Here is a 23,461-nt window from a genome sequence, read left to right as displayed (position 1 = left end):
GTCCAGATGATTGAATAGCTCCAGCAAAGGACACATTTTTAATTGTTGGCTTTTGAAAGTGTAAAAAGTACAACAGTTTCAAAGGAGTGTGCTCTTGGAGTCCACGAACATATATATATGGATATATTCATATTTCCTACTAAAATTACAATATTTGGTCAACATGTTACCAATTTTGTATGCCTACACAGTTTTTGTGGTCCTGCAATCAAGTCCACATCATCACTTTGGCATGTCAAAACAACGCAAAACTAGGACCTTGGCTTGCCATATTTAGCACACATCAGAGTATGCTGATGTTAGAGGCTTTAAAAAATGGTGATATGTGAACCAAAGACTGTCTCTAAAAATGAAAAAAATGAATTTTCTGGTCCCACAATACATCCTCACTTGAAAACTTTTCCAATTTTCATTGACCAACAATAATGATATTAATAATATTAATAATATTGATATTGAACCCTAAATATGGATTCCCATTTAAGATGTTTCTTTTTCTTGTTATTTTTTTGTTATTATTATTTAGATGAGAAAATTCCCCAGGTGTGATCTCCCAGGTCTATTCATCTTTAAGGTTTTGTTGCATGATTTTTTGTTTCTATTTTCTAATTGATCAATTTGGAGAAAATTTGTTCGCTTGCTTAAGATCATAGCAAGACGCTACTGTCTGTGAGTATCCATGTTTTCAATCTAAATAAAATAGATTTTAAAAATAAATAATAACAATAACTTTGAAATCTTATTTTCAAAATGAGGAGGAGCTTTATTTTTTTTTTACATTAAATCAGACCTTGAATACAACACTGTTAAATTACCACTGGATTTACCACTGGCATAATAACGTCAAATGAGACTGAACTGCAAGAGAAGTGTGACACTTAATGCAACGTTGTCTGGTGCAGACTCAAATGTGTGTCTCTCTCATTGCTGCTCCCTGAGTCATCTTTAAATAGACAATCTTTGTCACGTGTAATCAGTTGATTCTTTGCCTCTGACATCATTGGACCCGCCTTTAGTCCGAAGGAGAGAAACTCACAACCATCTACCTGAACTTACCAACATTTATTATGAGCCTTAATCTTGAGGTAATACTGAGAAAATAAATACTAAAGGATAATAAGCAGTACTAATGAAATAGGTAGGATAAGTAAAAAAGAAATTAAATAAATAGGAAAGAGAAGGAATACAATTAAGAACATTAATAAGAAAAAGAAATATAGGTTAATTGAAGAGAAAATATGTAAAAAAATAAATAAATTAAAAATAGATAATAATTTGAAGTAATTAAAAACTATTTTTTTAATAAAATAGAAGTGAAACAATAGAGTGAGGATATATATATATGAGTAAATAAATTTTTCAAAAAGGGGATTGAATAAGTAGGCTTAGAAAGTTTAAAAGACCTGTGTCTGCAGCATGTCCTGTACAGTACTCATTTGGCTCCTACAAGAAAGGAGACTGAGTTAAAGCTTCATCTGTTCACACTCTTACTGACGTGATCTCTTAATTTGACTGTTGTATCACACTCTCTTGTGTATCAATGGACAGAACAATTTAAATGTCTTTATCTTCCCAGACTCTCTGTTGACCTTTTATGTCATCCATGTCTGTAGGCATTTCCAAGTAAAATTATTTAAATGTCCTTATCTTCCATTGTGCTTATCAGGGTAAGCTTGTAGGCACAATAAAGTAATTTGAAATTGGGTATTAAAGTTGCATTGGAACAATATAATCAATGTCATTCACTTTATATGTCAGCAGGTTTTATTGTTGTGACTGATCTGGTGTTTATGTAATATTTAGTGTACAGCACACAACTTGGTAATAGCCCAGATGGAATTTGTCTCTTTTCACTTTGCCACAGATCATTCAGGATGCTGCAGAACTGACCACAGCTTCAATTTTCCAGAAATATTCAAGAAAAAAGGCCTCCAAAATGATGCACAGGTAGACGGGTATTCAACCTGTGGCCTTTCCTCGCATAATATGAGGCCTTATTTGAAATTTTAAAAACAGACAGACATGTTGGCATTTAACTGTGTTAGTGTGTAAGAAATTACTCAAACACTAGACTTGGTTTTGCTCTTCAAATGTAAAAAACAGTGAAGATGACCATTTATGTTTCCATGACATTACAGTACAATACAAATACAACTGCAGCAGACACACAGCTGGTAAGTGAGTCTGTGTGGACACTGATTAATATTCACAAACATCCCCGATGTCTCATACAATATGTGGTGAATATGAGTAAATGAGGTTTCAGTGTCTGACTCGCAGATATGCTGCTGCTGCTGCTCTTAACATTGACTGATGCCCTTGTTAAACAATCTGTAATTTATGTTTTCAGCTCTACAAGTAAAGCAGTTTTAGTTGTTGAAGATTTGTGCCTTGTTGTTAACTGACAATAAAGTTAATTCTGACTTGTATCCAGAGCTTTCGGTATCTGTAGAATTCTTAGATAAAAATGTTGAAAAATCCCTGAACTATGTGATGCTTCCTCACAAAGAAGTCCGTGTGTGTCACCATGCAGAACAGAAATGAAACATCAGACAACACGGACATGTCAGCACCAGCTAGATGATCAGATAAATGGTAGAAGGAGTATTCTTCTCAGATTAAAGAGCACAAATTCGAAAGAAGTTCTTTTTCACTTTTTGCAAGACATCATCGCTTCTTGCATGCAAATTACTGCAAAAATGTGTGAACACTGCCAAGTTTCACTTTATTCTAAAAGACCTTTGTCAGGACATCAAATAAAATCTTACAAAGAAAGGTAGAGTTTGCAGTGGTCTACTGTGTCCTGTAAAGTTGTTATTTGAATACTAGAAAAAGGGAAGTTTAACTGAAACTTTATCTGAGCAGTGCATCAATACAGTTATTCAAGTGAGCTCTTGATTTGACTTCTATACACCAGATCTTTATAGAACCGAGAAAGACTTTTGTATATTTAACTATACAATGACTTCTACATCAAAAGGTAGTTCATATACAGGTTTTTCTTATGAGACTGTCTGCTGAGGTGTATTTCTGTTCCAAGTTTTTCACATAATGCTCTCCATCATAATGCTACCTTAAAAAAGAAAAAGACAAAATTGAAATAGCCTGATCACTCACAACACACTTCTGAAAGATGCATTTATCTTTTTACCAGCCATAAAGTGGAGTTGTCCGAAGTGTAATATGGATTGTCTGGAAATTAAACCTTGAACCTATGGGTCCACCTTAAACTTAAATAGAGATGCTTCATCCAAACTCTATTCAGACTGAAACAGTGAGCTTAACCCTGCCTTAAGGAGGCTTTTCTTGTGCTTGAAATGCAATCTCAGTTAAATCTTTCAGAATGCTCTTTGCTTTGTTGTGGGGACACAGAAAAGTTTTGAATGCTTTACATGTTGCTTTACTTTTAGAAGTCTTTCAGAAGTTGTCTTACTACAAAAAACCCACCCTGGTAAGGGCAGTAACACCAGTCCAGTCTGACAGTTGTGACCAGCAGAAGAGTTGTTATTGTGAACATGAGTTATTATTAGTTGGAAACAGGTTATTACTCATAAAAACGCTATGCTTAGCCAAGCTTTCTGACAGTGTAAGGGTTGGTAAGTTTTATCTTTTCCTCCGAAGTTGAATCATTTACATATGTGTATGGAGCAGATATGGATGGACACGAGCTAAACAAATCAGGCTTATTGTTCTACAACTGTATCACTGATGAAAATGAGACTTCTCAAACAGCCCCCTTAATTTGATTGTTGTGCAGCAGTGACTTCTGCGTCATGATTGTCTTTGTCATTTGAGATTATGACATTTCCAACTGAAAGAACTGAAGTGCCTGTAACATCCATAATAACATTTGTAAATGACATCTGTGTTCATCAAGGTGAGTCATTGAACAAAGCAGAGTACTTTGAAGCTGGTAGGATTTTTTGGGATTAAACTTGGAACATTCTGGTTGGAGTCAAGCTGCACTGTGGACTTTATAACACCGTGCTCCTTATTATTAAAACAGTTAAGATTATAGTTTCCTGTCTGCATGACATTATGCATCTGCGTACCACAAAATATTCAGTACAAATTACTTAAAGTAGAAAAGCAGCCGTTAAAAGAATTTTAGGTATTGGTCAACATTTGCAAACATTCGGATATTTGTATCCATTTTATTGAAAGCAAATCCTTACAAATTACATGTTGGAATGTGGGAATATTTGGCATTTGAACTTGATAAAATGATTCACTGACAGCTAAAAACTGACTTAACAGTGTGTGTGTGTGTGTGTCAACCTCTTTTAGCTGTAAAGATGCAGTATATCTCAAATGCAGAAAATTTGGGCTGAAAAGCAGAGACCAAAAAAAAAAAAAAAACTGCTTACAATATGAAAATAAATGCAAAAATAGCCAGATGAATTGTCCATTCATTAATTATTTGAGGATTTATTATGCAAGGCAGTCAAATCTTAATATATCATCATATGATTGTGCACTGCTCTCACAGTCCAAACTGTCAAGAAAATGTACAAAGTTTGTGCAAGTTTCAGTTTTGTATATGACTATAAGAAAACTGATGTAATTCGTTAATAAATAAAACAATATTTTACTTAAGGACATTAAATAAAAGCTGAAAGTCTACGCTTCAATCACATTTTGTTTGCTTCATTTAAAATTTGTTGTGGTATTGTCCAGAGACAAAATTACAAAAACTACGTGACTGTGCAGTGTCAGTATATTTTCATTGAACAAAATCCAGTTCATTTCCTTGAGCTGGTGACCTTTACCAAAGAACTGATTTGTCCTTTTGAGAAATTGTTGACTCAAGATGAATGAAAACCAAATATTGAACAGTATTGAGATGTAAAGGTTTCTGATGAAGTGCAATCTTGTATGATTATATACATATAAAAGGAATGTGATTATTTGTACATACTAGTGTACTTTAAAAAGTTCTCTGTCTCATCCAGAAACATTTTGGGGCTTAACTGTACACTATAAAGTCTTATATCACTGTCCACAACAGCTCAAATGTTTAAAGCAATCAGAAAAGAAACTGTCTGGAAGGCACAATGGAGCTTGGATATCAGTGAAGCGAGTGAAATGAAGTGAAAGGAGACTATGTTAAAACTAACAAAAGAACAATCATTTTCCTGTGACATTTGAGAATTTTTTAAAGTACTCTTGTATACTATGTGCACACACATCTTGCAGTAGGGGTTCTGAATAATGAATCTTGGCCCTGCTCTTGTGAGAGCTGAGTTCACAGTCCTACCGTCTTGACAGCTTTTACAAATAAATGAAGCTAAAGTATTTTGTGTGAGTCACATTAGAATTGTGGAACAGCTGACAAAGTCGTAAACCTTTTCATACTGAACTGGTTGTCAGGATGGTAACATGTTTTTCCAAGTAACTGAATGCAGGACATGATCTAAACATGCAGCTACATACAGATTTAGCAGCAAAAAACCATGACACCGGCTCCTTTTTTTTAATTAACTTGTGTCACACTTTCTAAAATATTTAAGAAGTGAGCACTAGGGCTTAAGTGTTATGCACAGACACTAGAGCTATATGGAAAATGAGCCTGTAACCTCTTCAAAACCAGTAAACCACCTGCATTAATGCAGACAGACATCCTTGAATCTCTCTGCAGTTAAACAACATATTTCACCTCATAGGCAAACAGCTTACATAACAGACAGCAAATTGTTTTCAAAGAAAAAAGTAATATTTATTGTATTAACCATTGCCATTCTGTATCATGAATCATACATATTTAACATTTCAAAACCAGAATACTGAAAAGAGTACTGAAGCTAATTTAAAGTTTTACAAATCATGTCACGAAGCATTCAGAGGGAAAATCTAAAGCCATGAAGAAGACGTGTGTCAGAAAAGATAATGTGTGTATATGAGGGAACAGCAGAACAAGTCTTGTGACCAGTTTGCAGAGGGGAGGCAGCGTTGGAATGCATTACAAGTCAATGTGAAAGCATAAAAAGCTCTGTTGTCTGACAATAAATAACAGCAGCAACTCCAGAGCTGTCTGAGCTACAGGTCAGGTGATGGGAGTACATTATTCCAGACGATGGAAAAGAGTATGACTGGGTTTAAATCGGTGGTAGCATTACTCATAGTGTTTGGGCACCACAACCAGCTGCTGGGAGACTTATCAGTCTTTAAGTATAATAATAGACACTGGACCACATACAAAGAAAAGTTTTAGGTTCACTTCTGAAATTTCTGAAGATGTCTCAAAGGCAGTTAAAGGTACCAATGTCATATAACCTGATTCAGTTAAACAGTGACAAATTAATTAGCAACAGTGAAATGTTGCGATGCCTTTGTCTCTTTTTTGTTGACGTAGTGGAGAAGAACAAGCTACATATATAACAGGTCTGATCCAAAGCTCCCACCATAGTGCAGTCTTCTTCATCATCACCATCATTGGACACGTGTATGTGTGTTTGGACAGTAACTACTCCACAGGTCGGATTCCTTTGGCCTCCTCCATCTTCCTCAGAGTCTCGTCCCATTGAGTGAACTGCTTGGATAGCAGGAACATCTGCCAATCAGAAGTAAGGTGTCAGTGGGTGGAGCTTTGTCCCAACAGCAATTTATGTTATTAAAAGATTAGAAGGTATTTAGAGGCGAGAACTATTTGCAAAAGTGGAATGCAGTTTTCATGTGAGAATGAGCCCTTTACATCTACACAAGGAGTATGTCCTACGGCACAGAGCTTGTCAAGTTTTGCTGCCATGTTTCTATTGTAGCCCAGAATGAACAAACCAAACACTAGCTCCATTTCGCATTTTCAGTTTTAAGTGGTAGCCACTGTAGATTCTCCAATATGCGCAAAAAAGGGAGAGCTATATTCAATTGGTTACAATTTGCAACCAAGTCACTAGATGACACCAGATTCCTACACAATAGTCCTTTACGAGGTCAGTAAAACACCAAATCAAATCTAAATTTCTCTCTGATTTTCAACAGTGGCTGGCAGATCCAAAATTAAGAACTTTACCAGTTAACTAGACAAATAAGTTTAACATAAAATCATTGAACTGTTTTGATGATTGATAATTCAAGTATTTATGTATCATTTTTCTGTCTTTTTCATCCGATAGATAAGACAGTTTATGGTGGCCAAAATTAATATTCCTACAGCTGTTCAACAGTTGACATATTTGCCATGGTATTTTTTTTTTTTTTTCAAATGACATTTAAAAAAAAGAAATGGGCTTGTAAAAACAAAAGTGTACCATCTTGTTGTATTCCTCAAAAAGCTTTTTCACTTCCACTGACTGAGCCTCAGTTTGGTCCTGGAAAACAAATGTACATAATAAACAAAAGTAAACAAGAGAGAGGCACAAAGAGATGCAGAAAGACAAGGTAAAGAGGGTACCTGTTCTTTGATGTGAATCTGTGACAGACGCTGCAACTTGGTGGCATGTTCGGGTACATCTGTGATACATATACAAACACACACACAACAAAGCCATAGCTATCACAGACTTGATTGGGTATAGAGGGATTCAAAACAAGAACTAAAGCCGGGAGTAGAGCTGCAGAAAAAAAACCCCACTAATCCAATGTTTGATGTCCAATTAATATAGGAAAAAATATACAGGCTATAAAACAGATAAATCAGTAAGCATGAGATCCTTCCTCTGCTGCCAAAGGTTAAAAATTACAGGACAGATGTTGCTTTGCCCTTCATTTGGATGTGTCACGGAAGGTAAAACTTACCTCTGATGTAGGTGCTGTCCAATAGTGGCTGCAGGCTGTTCACTTGTTCCAGCAAAGCAGCCTGAGAAAGCAAGAAGTCCTCCTCTGTGCAGAATAAGACACACAATAAGATGTAAGTACACAGACAATTGTCTTCTACGATACAAAACTTACTTATTATACAACACAACGACACAGAACTTATGGTATCAAATATTAGACTTTTAAACACTATTCGGCTTCATATAAAGAAAAAACATAAATACAGATGCATGTTATTGCATCTGTAAATAATGCTATTTTTGTGATTTTTTTCACAATGTGTTTTTGGTTCGTACCAGCAAGGATGAACTCCAGCTTCATGGCATCAGGTACAGTGATGTGGTCAGTAAATTGGGGGTCCAGGTACTTCACCAGGTCCTCAACTACAAAACAACAATAAAAATAATTAAAAACTCAACAAACAACCTAAAATCTAACAACAGAAAAAATCCTGCAAGCCTTGCTGTGTCTTGTTAATATCTTGCCACCGAACTTTACAGGACTTTCGGCATCTAGTGTCAAAATGTTGATGTTAATGTTATGGGTCTTCTTAAATTATATTACTTCATAAAAATATTGGACTTATACCACATAGCTGCAAAGTCTGCAGTTCACCTCCAATACTGCAGGAAAACAGTAACAGTTCACTATATGATGCATGAACGAATGTGCAATGTAAAGTAGTATCCTCTTTAGTTAACTTGAAAAAGAGATACGTAAAATATAAAGTTATGACATGACTGTAAGTGTAAGAGCTGATACGGTAGAGTGTGACTCACTTTTCTTGTGCAGGATCTTTACTCGTTCTCTCTTGTTGGCTGTATTAGTCAGACCTGCCTGAATCCTGGCCAAAGACTCTGCACACTGCAGGACAAAAGAAATTGATTAGATTTACTGTTAGCAATCAAGGAGAAAATGTCAGAAAAGTCGTTAAACTAGATTGCACTACTTTGAGCAGACTTTATGTGCAATACGTGGTCCTATGCCACACAAACACAGCAACAAAAACACAAGCTCAAATGAAGCAGGGAGCAATACAAGGCACCAACATGACGGCATGGTCTCAATAATTGGTGCACTTTCATTTCTGATTTGCTATGCTGCCATGCTTTTGAGGACTGTGGGTTTATTTCTCTCAATGAAATGTGAGAGTATGCAGTTTGCAGACCAAACAAAGTCATTTAGTTTTGCATACTTGCAAATAACATCTAAGGTTTCATTCTGTATAGTTAACATCACAATTAAGTAATAAATAACTGACTGTAAAATCCAGCAAACTTTAAGTACCATACAAAACACTACATAAGTAGGGCACCATGACACTTTCTCTACCCCAGGAAAATACAAGACCAGAACACAAACCAATTTCAATGTCTCTTTATAAGGTACAAAGCATCATGTGATGTGCTTTTCACAACACATGATAGTCTGATGAGACAACTCTTTTTATGCCATTACTGTATCTTGTTTTAGTTTTTCCTAATACAATCAACCATTTATGGATCAACATGGAAACATAAAGCATTACCACACTGGGTAACATTAAACAGTCACATCAAAATAGTATCTACTCGATATTCTACTGCAAGGATCGCAATTTTAAAGTATTATCATTTCATTGCATTTCCTAAACTAAAACAGTCAAACACAGAACAATTATCACAAAAGCTGTGATTGTGCCAAGCTAAATAATTCCATAATAACAATTAAAAAAAATATAGAAAACAACACCAATTGGGGAAAAAAAGACTTTTCTGTTAACACTGTCTGACATTAAAATTGGTACGTTATTATAGGAGCATCTAAATATTGCATATCCTACAATCAGATTATGCAAAGCAATAAAAATACAAATAAATATTTGTAAGGTCAGAAGTCCTGTATTATGCATCCTAAATTGCAGACTTGACAATTCGATAATTGCATAGATTCAAATCGCAATTTCGATTTGAAATCCATTACTTGTTCAGTCCTATCACAGATTAATGACTTGACTAATTGGCGTTAATAACTACATAAGATGAAACTAGCCCTAATGAATGTGTCTAACCGTTTAAATATTTGACCCTTTTGTACTGTTGACTGCATGCCACTCAGAACGCAACCATGGTCTCATAACCAAAGACTATATAAAACTGACAGCTAACCAACAAGATGCTTTTAATGTAGCAATGATTAAGCTAGGTTAAAGCTAAAAAGCTAAACTAAGTAATTGCTAAACGAATAGCTGCAACGAGCTGGAAAATAAACTGTGGCTGTCACAAGCTCAGACTGAAGTCAACGGCATTTTCTGCTCAAACCTATTCTTAAAACTCAGCATACAGTTGCTTTAAATAAAATAAAAAAGGGCGTTCACCCACAGCTAGTGACAGAGCTATCGTTAGCTCTGCTAGGCTAAAAAAATAGCTAGCTTTTTGTTTTTTACTAACCCCGACTTATATGAACAGACATTATTATGGACGAACCTTGACAGGTTTTCCACTCTTATTTCTTCTTTCGCCGTATATACGACTCTCCAGCGCTTGAAGACGCATTTCCAAGTTATCCGTCTCCATTTTTTTATCCATTCTTGAAGCTACTGATTGAACACCACTGGACAGAACCCAAACACCAGAATTATACGTACGTTGCAGGAGGCGGCGCACATTGATGACGTGTTCACAACAGGGCGACATTCCAACGCAGGTTTTGGGGAAAATTAATCACCTGCAAAAATTCTAAACAGATTGGGCGTGCTGTGTTTAATTCATGTTTTAATTTTAATTCACTAATGCCTATAAAATTAAACGCACACTTAGATAAAAAAAAAAATGCAGTGATTGTAGGTAAGAGCGATGTCACTAGGTGTCACTGTTTTGCGCTAAATGCCGTATTTCAGCTGTTTTTCCGGTGACAGCAGGGGAATGACAACATCGGTAGATACGGCCCTTCTTCCATTCAAGCCGACTACAAAACATCGACAAAAAGTAAGGTTTACTTACATATCACCGTCTCATTCTCCTACACAAGACACTTCTGTTTGTGGGAAATAGTAAGAATACCAAGGAAGCAAGCACATTAGTTTGCCGCAAACAGTTCTTTGGTGTGTTTCTGTTAGCTGTGGTAGCTTACCTAGCCCCGAAGCTAACGTCAGTTTTTGCATTACAGCTGCGTTTGACAGGCGTGGAGTTAGTTTGAAAGTCTAGCAGGTGAGTCGTTGCCTCTTATTGGACTATAACTCTGTCATAACTCCACAGACAATTTACTTAATATATATCTGCGTCACCTAGAGCTAAAATACTTGAATGAATGTGCTATTAGCCTATGTTGCACTGCATACTTAATTGAGGTTTTGGGGTTGGTATGATGTTGAAAGTTTTCCTAACGCTTGCCTGTGTGCTCTGCTCTGTTGCTGACACCAGGAAGCTGTCTGCCTTTGGATTTAGGCGTCCGTGTTTGGAGAAATTATTCTTTATGTGCCACTGGGAGCAGCAACAGCAGCAGCATGGCAGATGACAAGGACGTGTTGAGAGACGTTTGGTTTGGCCGGATACCCACCTGCTTTACTCTGAACCAAGATGAGGTTACTGAGAGAGAGGCCGAGCCCTACTATGTAAGTAGAGCAGTTACTCTTTGAACTCACTTAGCGACAAAACCTGAGGCAAGACCTTGCTTTTGTTTGTATCGGCCACTATTGTTAAGGAACTCTCCTGCATGCTTCCTGGAAGCTCCTGCTGAGCCTACAGCTCTTAGACTGTCATCAGTATGCGAGGATAAATACAGAGACATTCCACATGTCTTCATGTTTAGCAAAACAAGAAACCCTGTATCTGGTATTTTTCACCAGTAGGGTGTATATAGCTGAAAAGTTGCTCCTTCTAAGAACATCTAGTAGCAATGTCATTTGCAATGCTCAGTCATTTTTCATATATTTTACATCTGTCTGGTTATTGCCCATGCTAGTTGATGGCTGGAAAACAAATTAACTTGTCACACGAACTCTGTTACTTGTGGTCTCAACTTACACAACACCAACATGTGCTTCAAATTCCAAAATATCTCCATTCTTCGATGTGGTTTATTCTATTGCATTGAGAAGTTATAGGTTTAACAGCAGTGTCTATGTGCATGTAGTTGCTGAAGTTATGCCACATAGCTGACATGCACCACAAAAATGTGGATGTATGTTCTGAAACTACAGCAGTTGCATAGCTAACACACAAAGACTGCAAGAACCAGTCAGCTGAGGTTCACTTTGTTATCCTATGCAATCTTTCAGTGCCGGTGAAGATTGTTAATTGCATCTGCTTGCAGCTCTTTATCACTGTGAACTAGAGAATGTAAAAACAATTCACCTATTAATAACTGCACAATGGCTGTCATTTTTGTGTGGCGAGACATGGCAAACCTTATCCATTGTTGCTCCACATCAGGTGAAACACAACAGCATATTAAAAAATTACAAACCACAACTATAAATCAGTTTCTATGCCAGATCCACATCTACTGATGAGACGTAATGTTTTCATGCTGACAAAAAAAGATAGTATGGTAAGTTCTTGCTCCAGAACAAATCAGTATTTCACTTTGAGGGAGGAGTTGTTGTGTTTGGACTTTGCTTTTGATTTGATGAGCTGTCATCTAGCCAGATATGGATGCACCACTCATCCACAAAGCATTGTTCCAAAGAAGATAGTGAAGGTGTTTTAAAACATTGATTTTTTTTCCCTTCTTTGTTGTAGTTTTCTGGGTATTTCACAGATCTTTGAAATTAGATATGAATATGCAAATAAGCTTGCAGACACAGACAAGGAATATATCTGCTTATTTGTTAACGTCTAGAATGCCACATATGGACCAAAGTAGCGGTGCAGCACAGAGTAACAGACTGTCCTCTTTTAATATGCGCCTCTTCCTCTGTCCTGTTGACTTTGTCAGCTGCTGCTGCCCAGGGTGAGCTACCTGACACTGGTTACAGACAAGGTGAAAAAACACTTCCTCAAAGTGATGAGGGCAGAGGACGTGGAGGAGATGTGGTTCGAGTATGAAGGAACGCCACTGAAATGGTAAGAGAATGGTTGTTAGACGAGCTGATTTCGCTAGTTCTTACAGGTTAGGTAGTTGCAAGTGTGAGTTAGTGAAATGCTTTTAGGCTGAGCCAACCAGTCCCTCCTGCCTATTAAAATCAGCATCATATTATTACTAGGGTTGGTGTTGTGTGCTGCATTTAACTAAAATAAATGTAGTTTTCTTTTCCCAAGCTGTTACAATCTGTTTAACAGGACTAAATCATTTTTTTGTTGTTTGTATATCTTCTTGTTCTTAGTCACCAAATCATCCATATTTTCCAAGACACCACTGAAAGCTCGTCTCACCGCTGCAGCAGAGCCAGTTAACAGAATTCAAGCACAGTTTTCAGCCACATGGTGTCAGTATTGTCATATAGATAGTAAATGGACTGCTAAATGTCATTCACTCATTTGTTCTCATTTAAAAATATTAATGCATACCAGTTTTTACTGGTTTCACCTTCCCAAATTTGAAGGCTTTATCCTTGTCTTTTCTCACTATAAAATAACAATTATTTATAAATGTAATACCCTTGGGTGCCTCACAAGCTAAGGAGTTTCAAGCTCTCACTTAAGGGTCTGCTAACCTGTTTCTCAAGTTTCACTGTAGTATTGACCTGTTTAACAGCTGAAATAATATAGGTTGGTTGGTTGGCCTCTTTGGACGTAGTACAAAATGAACACATGATTAGTGTCTGTGATTGAATATAAAAATACCTAAAGTACCACAATCATCTTACCTGAGACTGTGATACAGAAACTTGCATAATTCCTGTAGAGTGGAACATGGTAGATTATAGTGACCCTATTCTAGACACAGGAAGTGACTAATAAAACTGTTAGAGTGAAATATAAACTCTTTTCTGAAGTTCCAGGCTGCATCTATTGGAAGATGGACTTAAAAACATCAAAAGAAAAAGGAAAACTGGCTCCAATTGTATTTAATGGCACTCTGAAATATGTCATAAGTTGTGTTTTTACTTATCACCTGTCTTCAGGCCTTTGGTACAAAAGGTTTGCTACAATAAAATGATCTGACTGATGAATTTGAGATGACAGCTTCCCCATATGTGAGCACGAAACCACTTAATTGTAATTTTTAAAATAATGATTAAACAGATGATGCAACAGGTAATCAACTGAAAGACTTTACTAAGTGGAATAATGCTAGTTTCTTGGCCTTGGGAGCAACTGCTATCAGTGAGGATGAACTGATGGCAATCCAACAAGATATTCCGCGGTAACATTATTTTCTGTTTGCATTTCCTGCATATAGGCACTATCCAATTGGAGTTTTGTTTGACCTCCATGCCTCTAATAATGTGTTGCCCTGGAGCATCACTGTGCACTTTAAGGTAAGTGTCTTTCAGATTTTTTATGCTTTTACAGAAGGCAGAGATTTTTCATTGGCTCTGCAGTTCCATAGAGCCATTAGTGTTTTTTGTTGTTAAGTCTAATGGTTCTGATTTTATGGCACATTTACTAATTTGCTTCAGTCTCAGTGCTCTCATCAGTTCTGTTCCAGCAAAAGCAGACAGCAATTTTACAAAAACCACTTGTGAACACGTTATGCCTCATCTGCCCAGAACGAAACAGCAGGCAGAATTAGCGATTAGATGGTAAAGACAGAGGAGCATTTAGAAGCTAAATAGCCACGTTTTTCTCAGAAATTGGTTAGGACACAAACATGAGACCACATGAATGATGATGTTCATCTGTGTATACTGGATGTGTACATACAGTTGATACCAGAAACTAACATACACTGTATAAAAAGACACATAATCTTTTTTTTTATCTCACTGTCTGACATTCAGTCAGACTAAACTTTCCCTGTTTTAGGTCAGTTAGGATTACCCAAATTATTTATATTTGCTAAATGCCAGAATAATGAGAGGAAGAATTTTTTATTGCTTTCTTCCAAGTCAGAAGTATACATACATTTCCTTAGTATTTGGTAGCATTGCCTTTAAACTGTTTGACTTGAGTCAAACATTTTAGGTGTCCTTTCACAAGCTTCTCAATAGTTTGCTGTAATTTTGGACCATTCTTCCTGACAGAACTGGTGTAACTGAGTCAGGTTTGTTGTAGTGAGGGGAAAAAAAGGTTGTGTCTTTTTATGCAGTGTATGTAAACTTCTGGTTTCAACTGTAGACAGTAACCTTCTCACCAGTGACTTGTGCAGTTCTCCTTCCCCGTAGTAGCAAAAAAATACCATGGAGCTTCAAATAAAATGTTTTTCATGTGAATGTGTGTCAGAATTTTCCAGATCATGACCTGCTCCACTGCCCGTCCAACTCTGTGATAGAGGCTCACTTCATGTCCAGCATTAAGGAGGCTGATGCTCTGAAACACAAGAGTCAAGTTGTCAACGACATGCAGAAGAAAGACCACAAACAGCTGTGGATGGGCCTGCAGAACGGTGAGACACACACACCCCCCATCTTAAAAAGAAGACCACAGACAGCTGTTAGGGAAGTGACACACGATCATACAGTAGCACATTCTTTCATTAACACCCAGATGCACACATGTTGTCTCCCTCAAGCTCATCCACCTACACGCATATTCACACATGCTTGCACATATTGTGATCACTTATTCATATTATTTTTCTAGAACACGCACGTTTTTTATATTTGTTTGCAAAATAGTCTGTGATTTCTGGGTGTGGTGTTTTCACAGACACAAAGAATGCATCTAAATAGATTCACAGATGTTTGTGCACGTACAAGTCTGTCTTGAGTTGAATTGCAGTCTTTGAAGCCATCCCAACACCCACCAGTTTCTCTTTCTGCTTCCACCCCATATGTCCAGAAAGGTTAATTTCCTATTTGTTGGCTGTGATTGCGGTGATCTGTGTAGGTGATGCTGGGGTGGCGGGGATAATGCGCTGGAAGCTTGTGATGTGGGAGTAGGAGCTGGGGCGGATGAGATACATTCCTCAGTTTGGGGTTTGTTTGAAACTCGGGCTTGTCTTTGAAAAACAATACCCAGCATGCAGTGTGAGATTCCTGGAGTCACTGCAGGTCAAGTTGATCAAACAAGGCAGCTATAAACACATGCCACCAGTTATGTAGCTGCCCTCCAGGCCAGTCAGTAACAAATATGTCACCTTGTTGTGATCTATAATTGCAGCACACCACCCTCTGTTGAATTAGTTATTATTGGCACACAATTTTTTTCCTACACCAATCATAATTTCCTAAAGTTTAGATTGCATTAGAGTCAACTTTATTGTTATTGCACAGATTACAAGAACTAAGACACAGAAGTGCAGTTTAGCATCTACCCAAAAAGGCAAAAGCAGCAGTAAAATGCATTCTTTACAGTGTGGTATATACAGTCTAAACGTTATGGACAGAGCGCGATGAACACACTAAGAAATAATTGTGGATGCAAAATAAAATGGATAATAAAGAGGTCGCTGTGGTGCAGAGTTGAGTAGTGTGACAGCTGAGGGACAGAAGTCGTTCCTGAGCCCACTGGTCTTAAGGTAGATACTGCTTTGGATTTGTCAGCGCTGCAGATTGTTTATTTATTTTTGTTCAGTTTATTGGTTGATTGCTTTTTCAATCGATCACACAGTTGTTCGGTCTATAAAATTTCAAAGTTGTGAAAAATACTCATACCATTCAGTTCTGAAAGCCCAAGGTTATTTGAGAAGCTGAAACATGCAAATATGGAGCATTTTTCAGTGATAATCACAATTTTTGTAGATAATTCTTTGGTTGAAAAGTCATTGTTTCAGGTCATTATACATATACAAAATAACAAACTGAAGCTCTTGCTGTTATGAAGCTTTAAGAAGACCTACACAGGGTCATATTTTTAAAAGTTATTGTCCATTTCCACATAACAGATTTTTGTAATAGTATGCTCGTATAGTCAAACAAATGTGTATCTATTTATTTATTTATTTATTTATTTATACACCATTAGATTGTATCCATCTGTGAAATGTAGTGTGATCAAACACTAAAATTGCCACATTCACCAGTAAGCGAGTCATTTCATACTGCTTAGTAAGGGGTGATGTCTCTAACGTGTAACTTGTAAAACAATATTTGTACCATCAGTTTTATGATTAATCATTTTCTCACTACTTGATAGTTTCCTTTCACTTCTATTTGGTTGTTTTCATTTGATGATGAGCTGCTGTTTATGAAAATAAACACCTTCTGAAAGTGCCTCTCAAAAAAACTTCAAGGAAAGGACATGTATTATAATCTCTGAATTGTTGTATGGCTTTACTGTAAAAGTACGGAAAAATTACATTAGCAGCAAACAACAGCAACAACACATTAAGCAAATGAAGTCCCGAAAGCACTAGAGATAGTTTGTTAAAGTTTTGTGTAATGCATGATTGGGCTGTAACTGTCAAAACTGTGTGCAGTGTGCATGAGGAGTTGAGAATAAGCTTGAGAATGTTTTGAACAAGTTTGCAGAAAACCCAAGGGCTTCAAACCCAGAAACCTTCATCTGCCTATCTCTCTTTCACTTTCCCCTGAAACTAATAATGTAAAAGAGAGAAAAACCTCACATCTTAATGCAAAAAGGGAAATTTAAAAAAGGTAAAATTAGGACACAGAGACTAATAGATGCTGCTCTGAACTGAAGTTGAGGTGTGGTTCATGACATTCTTCCCTTGAAACTTCAGAAAAGCCAAGACTTCTTAACTAATCCAAAAAGAAGGAGTTGGCCTTACAAATGAAAGTGAGAGATGAAACTTTATTTAAACTAAAACTTTCACATCCAAAAGAGACCAGAAACAGAGAAAGCTCAAACTTTCATCCATGAGAAAAAAAACAGAAGCTTCATTTGAGAGCAAGACACAAGGGGAGGTGGAGGGTTTGAAACCAAACTTTTTGGTGGTGAAAGATCATCCTATAACGAAAAGACTATGTGTTGCCTACTTAGTTAGTCGCCAGTAACAATTAACATATACACAGATTTTCCATCAAACTGAGAGGTGCCCTTACTCAGACCTCCACATGAAGGGGCACGTGTGTAGAAATTGGTGTTTCTCAAAGTTCAAGGACAATTCAAGTGTTCTCATTTTAGCACGTGTAACACATATTTTATCCCGCTGTCATTTGCAATAGCATACCATACTGTTGATTTTTAATCGCATTTCTGTCTTCCTTGAATGCACATTAAAATGCAAGTAATTTATAGCTCTGGCTACCTGAAAGAGTCTTAAAGCCCATTTGAGAATCTAAAAAGTGAGTCAGTGGTCACTGTGTTAAGTTTTGTTAGTCATCCACAACGGTAAAAAACTTGGAAGCTTTCATTAAGCACATTTTACGTAAATCCTGTTTGTCACGTTTCTCCTAATTCAGGTTCACCTTAGAGGTTGGGTTGGGATTTAGTGTAATTTTAATGTACACTAGTGGTCTGATCATCATCAAGTTTTTGGAGTATCCCATTTGTGTTTGCACATACGTCCTTGTTTCATATTCTTAGACACTGGGGCACTGTTCATTAGACTACGGCTGAGTTTTGTTAGATTTTTTAGATACTATTGCCATTGTGATACCTAGTTTTTGCACCACTGGCAAAAAGTGTTAAATGTCTATATGCAGGTATCTATAGGCAAACCTAGTTGCTTATATACAGCATAATACAGTCTAAATTTGACATTTTGTTTAAGTTCTGAAATGTTTGGTTAAAGAGTAAGTAAACAAATTACAAATCTTTTTGCACTTTGCAGGTTTTGTTGGTCAAAACACACCCTCATATAAAGTTACAATAATTACTAAGTTAAAAAAGTGAAACTGTGATGCTAAGCAGTGTAATAATGATCATCATGGAACACGGATGAAAAAATGTGCATTTGTTTTCATCTAATCTTTCGTTATCCACGTATTTAAGAATTTTCTTGTGCGTTTCTTGCTGGATGCACTCTGGAAAACAAGTCTGCAGTACTTAGCTGATGGCTGATCTGTGTGTGTGTTTGTGTCACTTCAGATAAGTTTGACCAATTCTGGGCCATGAACAGGAAGCTGATGGAATATCCCACTGAGGATGGAGGGTTCAGATACATCCCCTTCAGGATATACCAGGTAGGAGGCACACACACACACACACACACACACACACACACACTCACTCAGTAAAACTCCAAAGCAGATATCGAAACTGTTCTTGCCCTCCACTTTAACTTTTGAACTTGATTTAGTGTTAATAAATTTGGACTCGGATGAAATTTGCCATTTTATTCCTGTAGATGGAGCCAGAGGGCTGTTTAACAGTCGTTCTGCATTGCTTCAGCATGGAACTCACCTCTGAGCATTCACAGAGTCACTTTGTCCGATACGTTCGACTACTGTACAGGTTACAAACTGCTATTTGGAGTCATATCTATATTCATCTTATCTAGTTGGTAGGTAAAACATGATAAAAGAGACTCCCTTTTCCATTCTCTTTCCTTTTAATGTGCATAACCTCAAGTAACCATACTTTATTGACATATTTATGACTAATAAACAATAATAGTCTAATACCATCTCAGTCTTTAATATGTGAAAAATAGCCTACAGTATATTCATGCCCACCTTTAAACAACATGACTAAATTTTTTTTGTCCTTTTTTACGAGGCTATTGTTTGCTCTCTATATACATTAAAAGCCATTTATTAACTTATCTTAAGCCATTCTTAAAAATTTTAAGTGAAACATCCAAATGAATATAAATTATGCATATTGGCTTGAGCACTGCTCCCAAGTTCACCATTTTACGTGTTCTTTCTTGTCCTGTGACCTTTGATAAAATGATCAGTCTTCAAATAATGACAACCAAACAAAAAAAAACATAGTATCTGTCTGAGACATGTGGGATCCCAGTTTGTTTGGGTGCTTTTTGGAAGTTATTCATGCGTTCCTGTAAATTTGATACCTATGACTCTCCTGCGTTTGTATGCAATTCCATTGACCCAAGTTAAACCAGTGGGCGAGCCTCCAGGTTCAGTCTGGGATAAGGAGCAGCAAGCAGACAAGCAGCCTCAGGTCGGGTGTTTCCACAAAGCCGCTGTAGATTCTTCCTGACTCAGGTAAAAAGTCCCTTTGGAGGACAAAAAAGAAAGAAGAGATGAATAAGCAGCCGAATCTTGCCTGGAAAACATTACCCTGCCGTGAACCAGACAGCACGGGAAAAGCGCTTTGAGTCAAGTGTTGGGGGTTTCTACGCAAATCAGAAATGGCTGGAAAAGTGTGGAGAATTCATTTGACAACTTCCACAGAATGAGCAAAAGACATATTTTTCCAACAAAGCCCGGCATTTTGATGGAATAATGTTAAATACCAGTACAAGCAAACATGATTTAAAGTCTACTTAATCTTACTGAGGAGTATTATTCAATCCAGTTAACAAAAAAAAAAAAAGAGCTGGAAAACATCTGGATTTTTGTACCAAAAACATGTTGACAGTCTGCTTTGAGTCTAGTGGCTGAATGTGAGTCCATTAGCCTTGATCTCAAGTCATAGCAAACAGAAAGGCCCCCCTCACTGTCACTGAGTCCTGTGAACAAATTAAATTAACTTTAGGGCCTGTCAAGGCAAGTTAGGGAAAAATAATGTAAGAAAATGGCCCAGCAAATAGCTCAGTAAATAGATCTGGCTTTAAATGACTGTCAGGTGTCATCTGATGGAACAGAAAGAGATTTCTAGATGATTTGTAGAGCAGAGCAGGACTTCAACGAGTGAACTTTCCTATAAAGCATCTTTTTCCATCACCATATCTGCTGCGACTGCTGGTAATTTCCCATCATGATGATTTATTATCAGTCGTGTTAAGTTTTAATGAGACCTGCTAGGCTCCACATATGGCTACATTTACATTTTACACAACAAGGGTGGAGGTACAGCTGTCAGTCACTGTCAACGCTGACTGTTTTGCATGAAATTTCAAAGCGTACAAATGCTTTTATTTTTACTTTCACATCTTCAGCGCATAAATAAACCATTTTACACTTTGACAAAAGCATTCTTGTTTTAGTAATAAAACATAACTCTTTAAAGTGGCAAACTGAAACATGCAGTCCGAGCAACACAATCCACCCTCTCAGAGGCACTTGTTGCAGCTGTGAAACCATGTAACTGCTGGTGGCTAGAAGAAACCCAGACTGTTCCAGCTTGGGGTGTTTTTTTTTTTTCCAAGGCTGAATTGAAAGTTTCCATGGTCATTTATGAGCAAAGTTGGTTTCATGACAGTTGTAGCATCAAAGCCTGTTACAGCTTCACTGTGTGATTTCCAAACACGCTGGAGAAAATAAGCATCATTCCTGAAAAAGTCTGGATTGTTGTGGAGGTGGTGTGGTTTTAATCTTACAAACTGCTAAATATTTACAACCAAAGAAGGCCTGGAAATTCTGGAGAAGAGTGGGAGCTAAATCACTTCATTATGATCTTAAAAATACTTCTAATGGCACTCCTCCGCAGCACTTTGCAACTACTTTCACTGTTCAAAAGTGCCACAACTTTGGAAAAAACTTGACTTGAGTTGATACAAATGGTTTGATTTTTAGCTTTGGCAAGAATCGTACAGATTTCTTCAATGCTTGTGCTTTCTTTGTGCAGGTTTACCTATTGTTTTTTTCACTTATGACAAATAAAACCTTTTTTGTGGGAACTAAACTGAAAGTGAGCACACTTTAAAAGCCAGCAATAGTCCCTTGTTGCTAAGGAAAACTGTGCAAATACAACTATGGCAAACATGCAGTTAATTTTGAACCAGGAAACTTTTACCATTTACCTTGATTTTCTCTTGCAAATACGTCTAGCTAACCTGGAGGTTAACCACCTTTCTGATTGTGTGAACTCGAAGGTTTTGAGACACCATTACAAGCCTAGAACTGCTGTTAGGAAAGGATTCAGGTCTAATTTTATCCTTTAATCAGAGAAGTACATATCATAAAAATACCTCTAAACAAACAGAAGAACTAAAATCAAGCAAATAAATTGAGTTCAAAACTCAAACATGTGTAGTAACTCTGTAGAGCTTATGTTATTTCTAAGGAGAACATCCCGTGTTTTGTTAGCCAGATTGGTTGCGGCAAGACCAAACATGATAAGACATAACCCAGCAAAGGCACTCAGCTTGGAGAAAAGAAAGTAGATAAGACATGGAAAGAGGTGCAGACACTAAGAAGAACAAAGCTGTTTGGCACTTAGAAGTCACTGTGGATGACTTAACAGGAGATTGCCTTCCATAGAGGAAAGATCCCCCCTCCCCAAACACACACACTGACACACACATACACACACACACACGCCCAAAGTCTTTCAAAGCCAGATTGTGGTCTTTAGTGTAAATAACATGTGCTGTGTTTGATGCAGACAGAATTAATGACAACATTCAGTCCAAATAACAGAGGGCTCATTTCCGTCTGGCCTGCTCTCCTCATGGAGACGAAGACACCTCATGGGCATGGACACGTGTGTGTGTGTGTGTGTGTGTGTGTGTGTGTGTGTGTGTGTGTGTGTGTGTGTGTGTGTGTGTGTGTGTGTGTGTGTGTGTGTGTGTGTGTGTGTGTGTGTGTGTGTGTGTCTACTTTGTATGACCAAGAAATTATAAATAATTATTTGTACAGTTCAACCTTTTCTCTTGGTTTGAAATATATAATTTCTTAAATTATATGTGGTGAGATGAAATTGACAACATTGTCTTTGTTTTAATTTAGTTTTTAAAAATAGTTTTATCTGTCTTCAATAGTATCAGTCACATTCTGAATAATTTATATTATTTAGGTGACATTAATGAATAGGCCCGTTTGACCCTCCTTTTCACTAAAAATTTATCATGTGTATTCTATAAAAAAAAAAAAAAAAAAAGCTTTGTGTGTGGATACAGTCTTTTAACTACCCAAAAAAAGAGTTATAATTCTACAAATGCTTGTGGTGATCTGTACGTGCTCCTAAATTCAAATATATGTGTGTGTGTGTGAACCTCCACGTCTGTTTTCGCAAGCTTCTGTTTGTGCGTTGCTCATTTCTCATTTATTTGTCTTCGTCATTTCAATTGCTTCCACTTGAGCACTTGGCTTGTGTGTTATTGTGTGTGTGAGTGTGCATTGGCCCATTTGCTTGCCAGTGTATCTTCCTGCTCCAGCAGTGACGCCACTCTGTGATTTAAAGAGCCAGAGGGGGCCGACCGTCTCGCTGCACGGAAAGTGAAAATTACTATCCTCCTTTTAAAGACTGCTTACATTGTTGCCGTACAGGTACTCCGCTCTGTTCCCGCTCCGTGACTCAGTGCTTACTCACTAACCCCCGATGCAAGAGCAGGCAGTCCACCTCCAGCCGCCTCTGTTGTGGTGCTGTGGAAGGTGCCTGCTTCAAAGAATGCAGGTTTATTGCCTCCCAGATATCTTGTAATGGCTGACTGAGACGAGGGGGAGGTGGTGACTACACAGACAATTACAAAACATGGGAATGCTGGAAACAGTTTTGCGTAATCATGCCAAGGGCAACAGGTGATATGCTTGTTGCACTGTTGAAGAATGTTTTGCTGCATTTACAGTAATGGGTTCTAGTACAGCTGTGACTGTTGATGGAAAACCTTCAGGTTTTTTTTTAACCAGTTGCTATGGCCAAGCATCTAGAAATGCTTAAATGCTTTAGATTGTTATGTTGTGGCAAACAAAGCTGTTAGCTGTAGC

The 23,461-nt window shown here is 37.3% G+C and overlaps 2 protein-coding genes across 4 annotated transcripts in view; one reads left to right on the top strand and one right to left on the bottom strand.

Annotated features, from left to right (window-relative positions):
* Positions 1–5,691: 5,691 nt before the first annotated feature.
* dctn3 (dynactin 3 (p22)) lies at positions 5,692–10,380 on the bottom strand. Its single transcript, XM_023271686.3, has 7 exons — positions 10,221–10,380; positions 8,535–8,619; positions 8,052–8,138; positions 7,735–7,818; positions 7,391–7,449; positions 7,248–7,307; positions 5,692–6,550 (listed from the first exon to the last, which is right to left on the bottom strand). The coding sequence occupies exons 1-7, from the start codon at positions 10,320–10,322 to the stop codon at positions 6,464–6,466; spliced, it is 564 nt and encodes a 187-aa protein (XP_023127454.1). The 5' UTR covers positions 10,323–10,380; the 3' UTR covers positions 5,692–6,463.
* Positions 10,381–10,594: 214 nt separating this feature from the next.
* The window catches only part of atg5 (ATG5 autophagy related 5 homolog (S. cerevisiae)), a 46,735-nt gene continuing 33,868 nt past the window's right edge, over positions 10,595–23,461 (top strand). For 2 of the 3 annotated variants that reach the window (XM_023271678.3, XM_055013662.1), the window contains exons 1-7: positions 10,604–10,721; positions 10,903–10,943; positions 11,157–11,347; positions 12,673–12,800; positions 14,080–14,158; positions 15,063–15,225; positions 18,774–18,868. In XM_023271678.3, coding sequence (XP_023127446.2) covers positions 11,240–11,347; positions 12,673–12,800; positions 14,080–14,158; positions 15,063–15,225; positions 18,774–18,868 — 573 coding nt within the window. In that variant the 5' untranslated portion in view covers positions 10,604–10,721; positions 10,903–10,943; positions 11,157–11,239. Of the gene's footprint in view, positions 10,722–10,902; positions 10,944–11,156; positions 11,348–12,672; positions 12,801–14,079; positions 14,159–15,062; positions 15,226–18,773; positions 18,869–23,461 lie in introns of all 3 variants that reach the window. The other variant, XM_035948800.2, reaches the window with a different exon arrangement.

Source organism: Amphiprion ocellaris, chromosome 9 (genome assembly GCF_022539595.1).
Source record: "Amphiprion ocellaris isolate individual 3 ecotype Okinawa chromosome 9, ASM2253959v1, whole genome shotgun sequence".
Taxonomy (NCBI): Eukaryota; Metazoa; Chordata; class Actinopteri; family Pomacentridae; genus Amphiprion; species Amphiprion ocellaris.
Note: the sequence above shows the minus strand (reverse complement) of the source record. Positions and strands in the feature narration are given on the sequence as shown.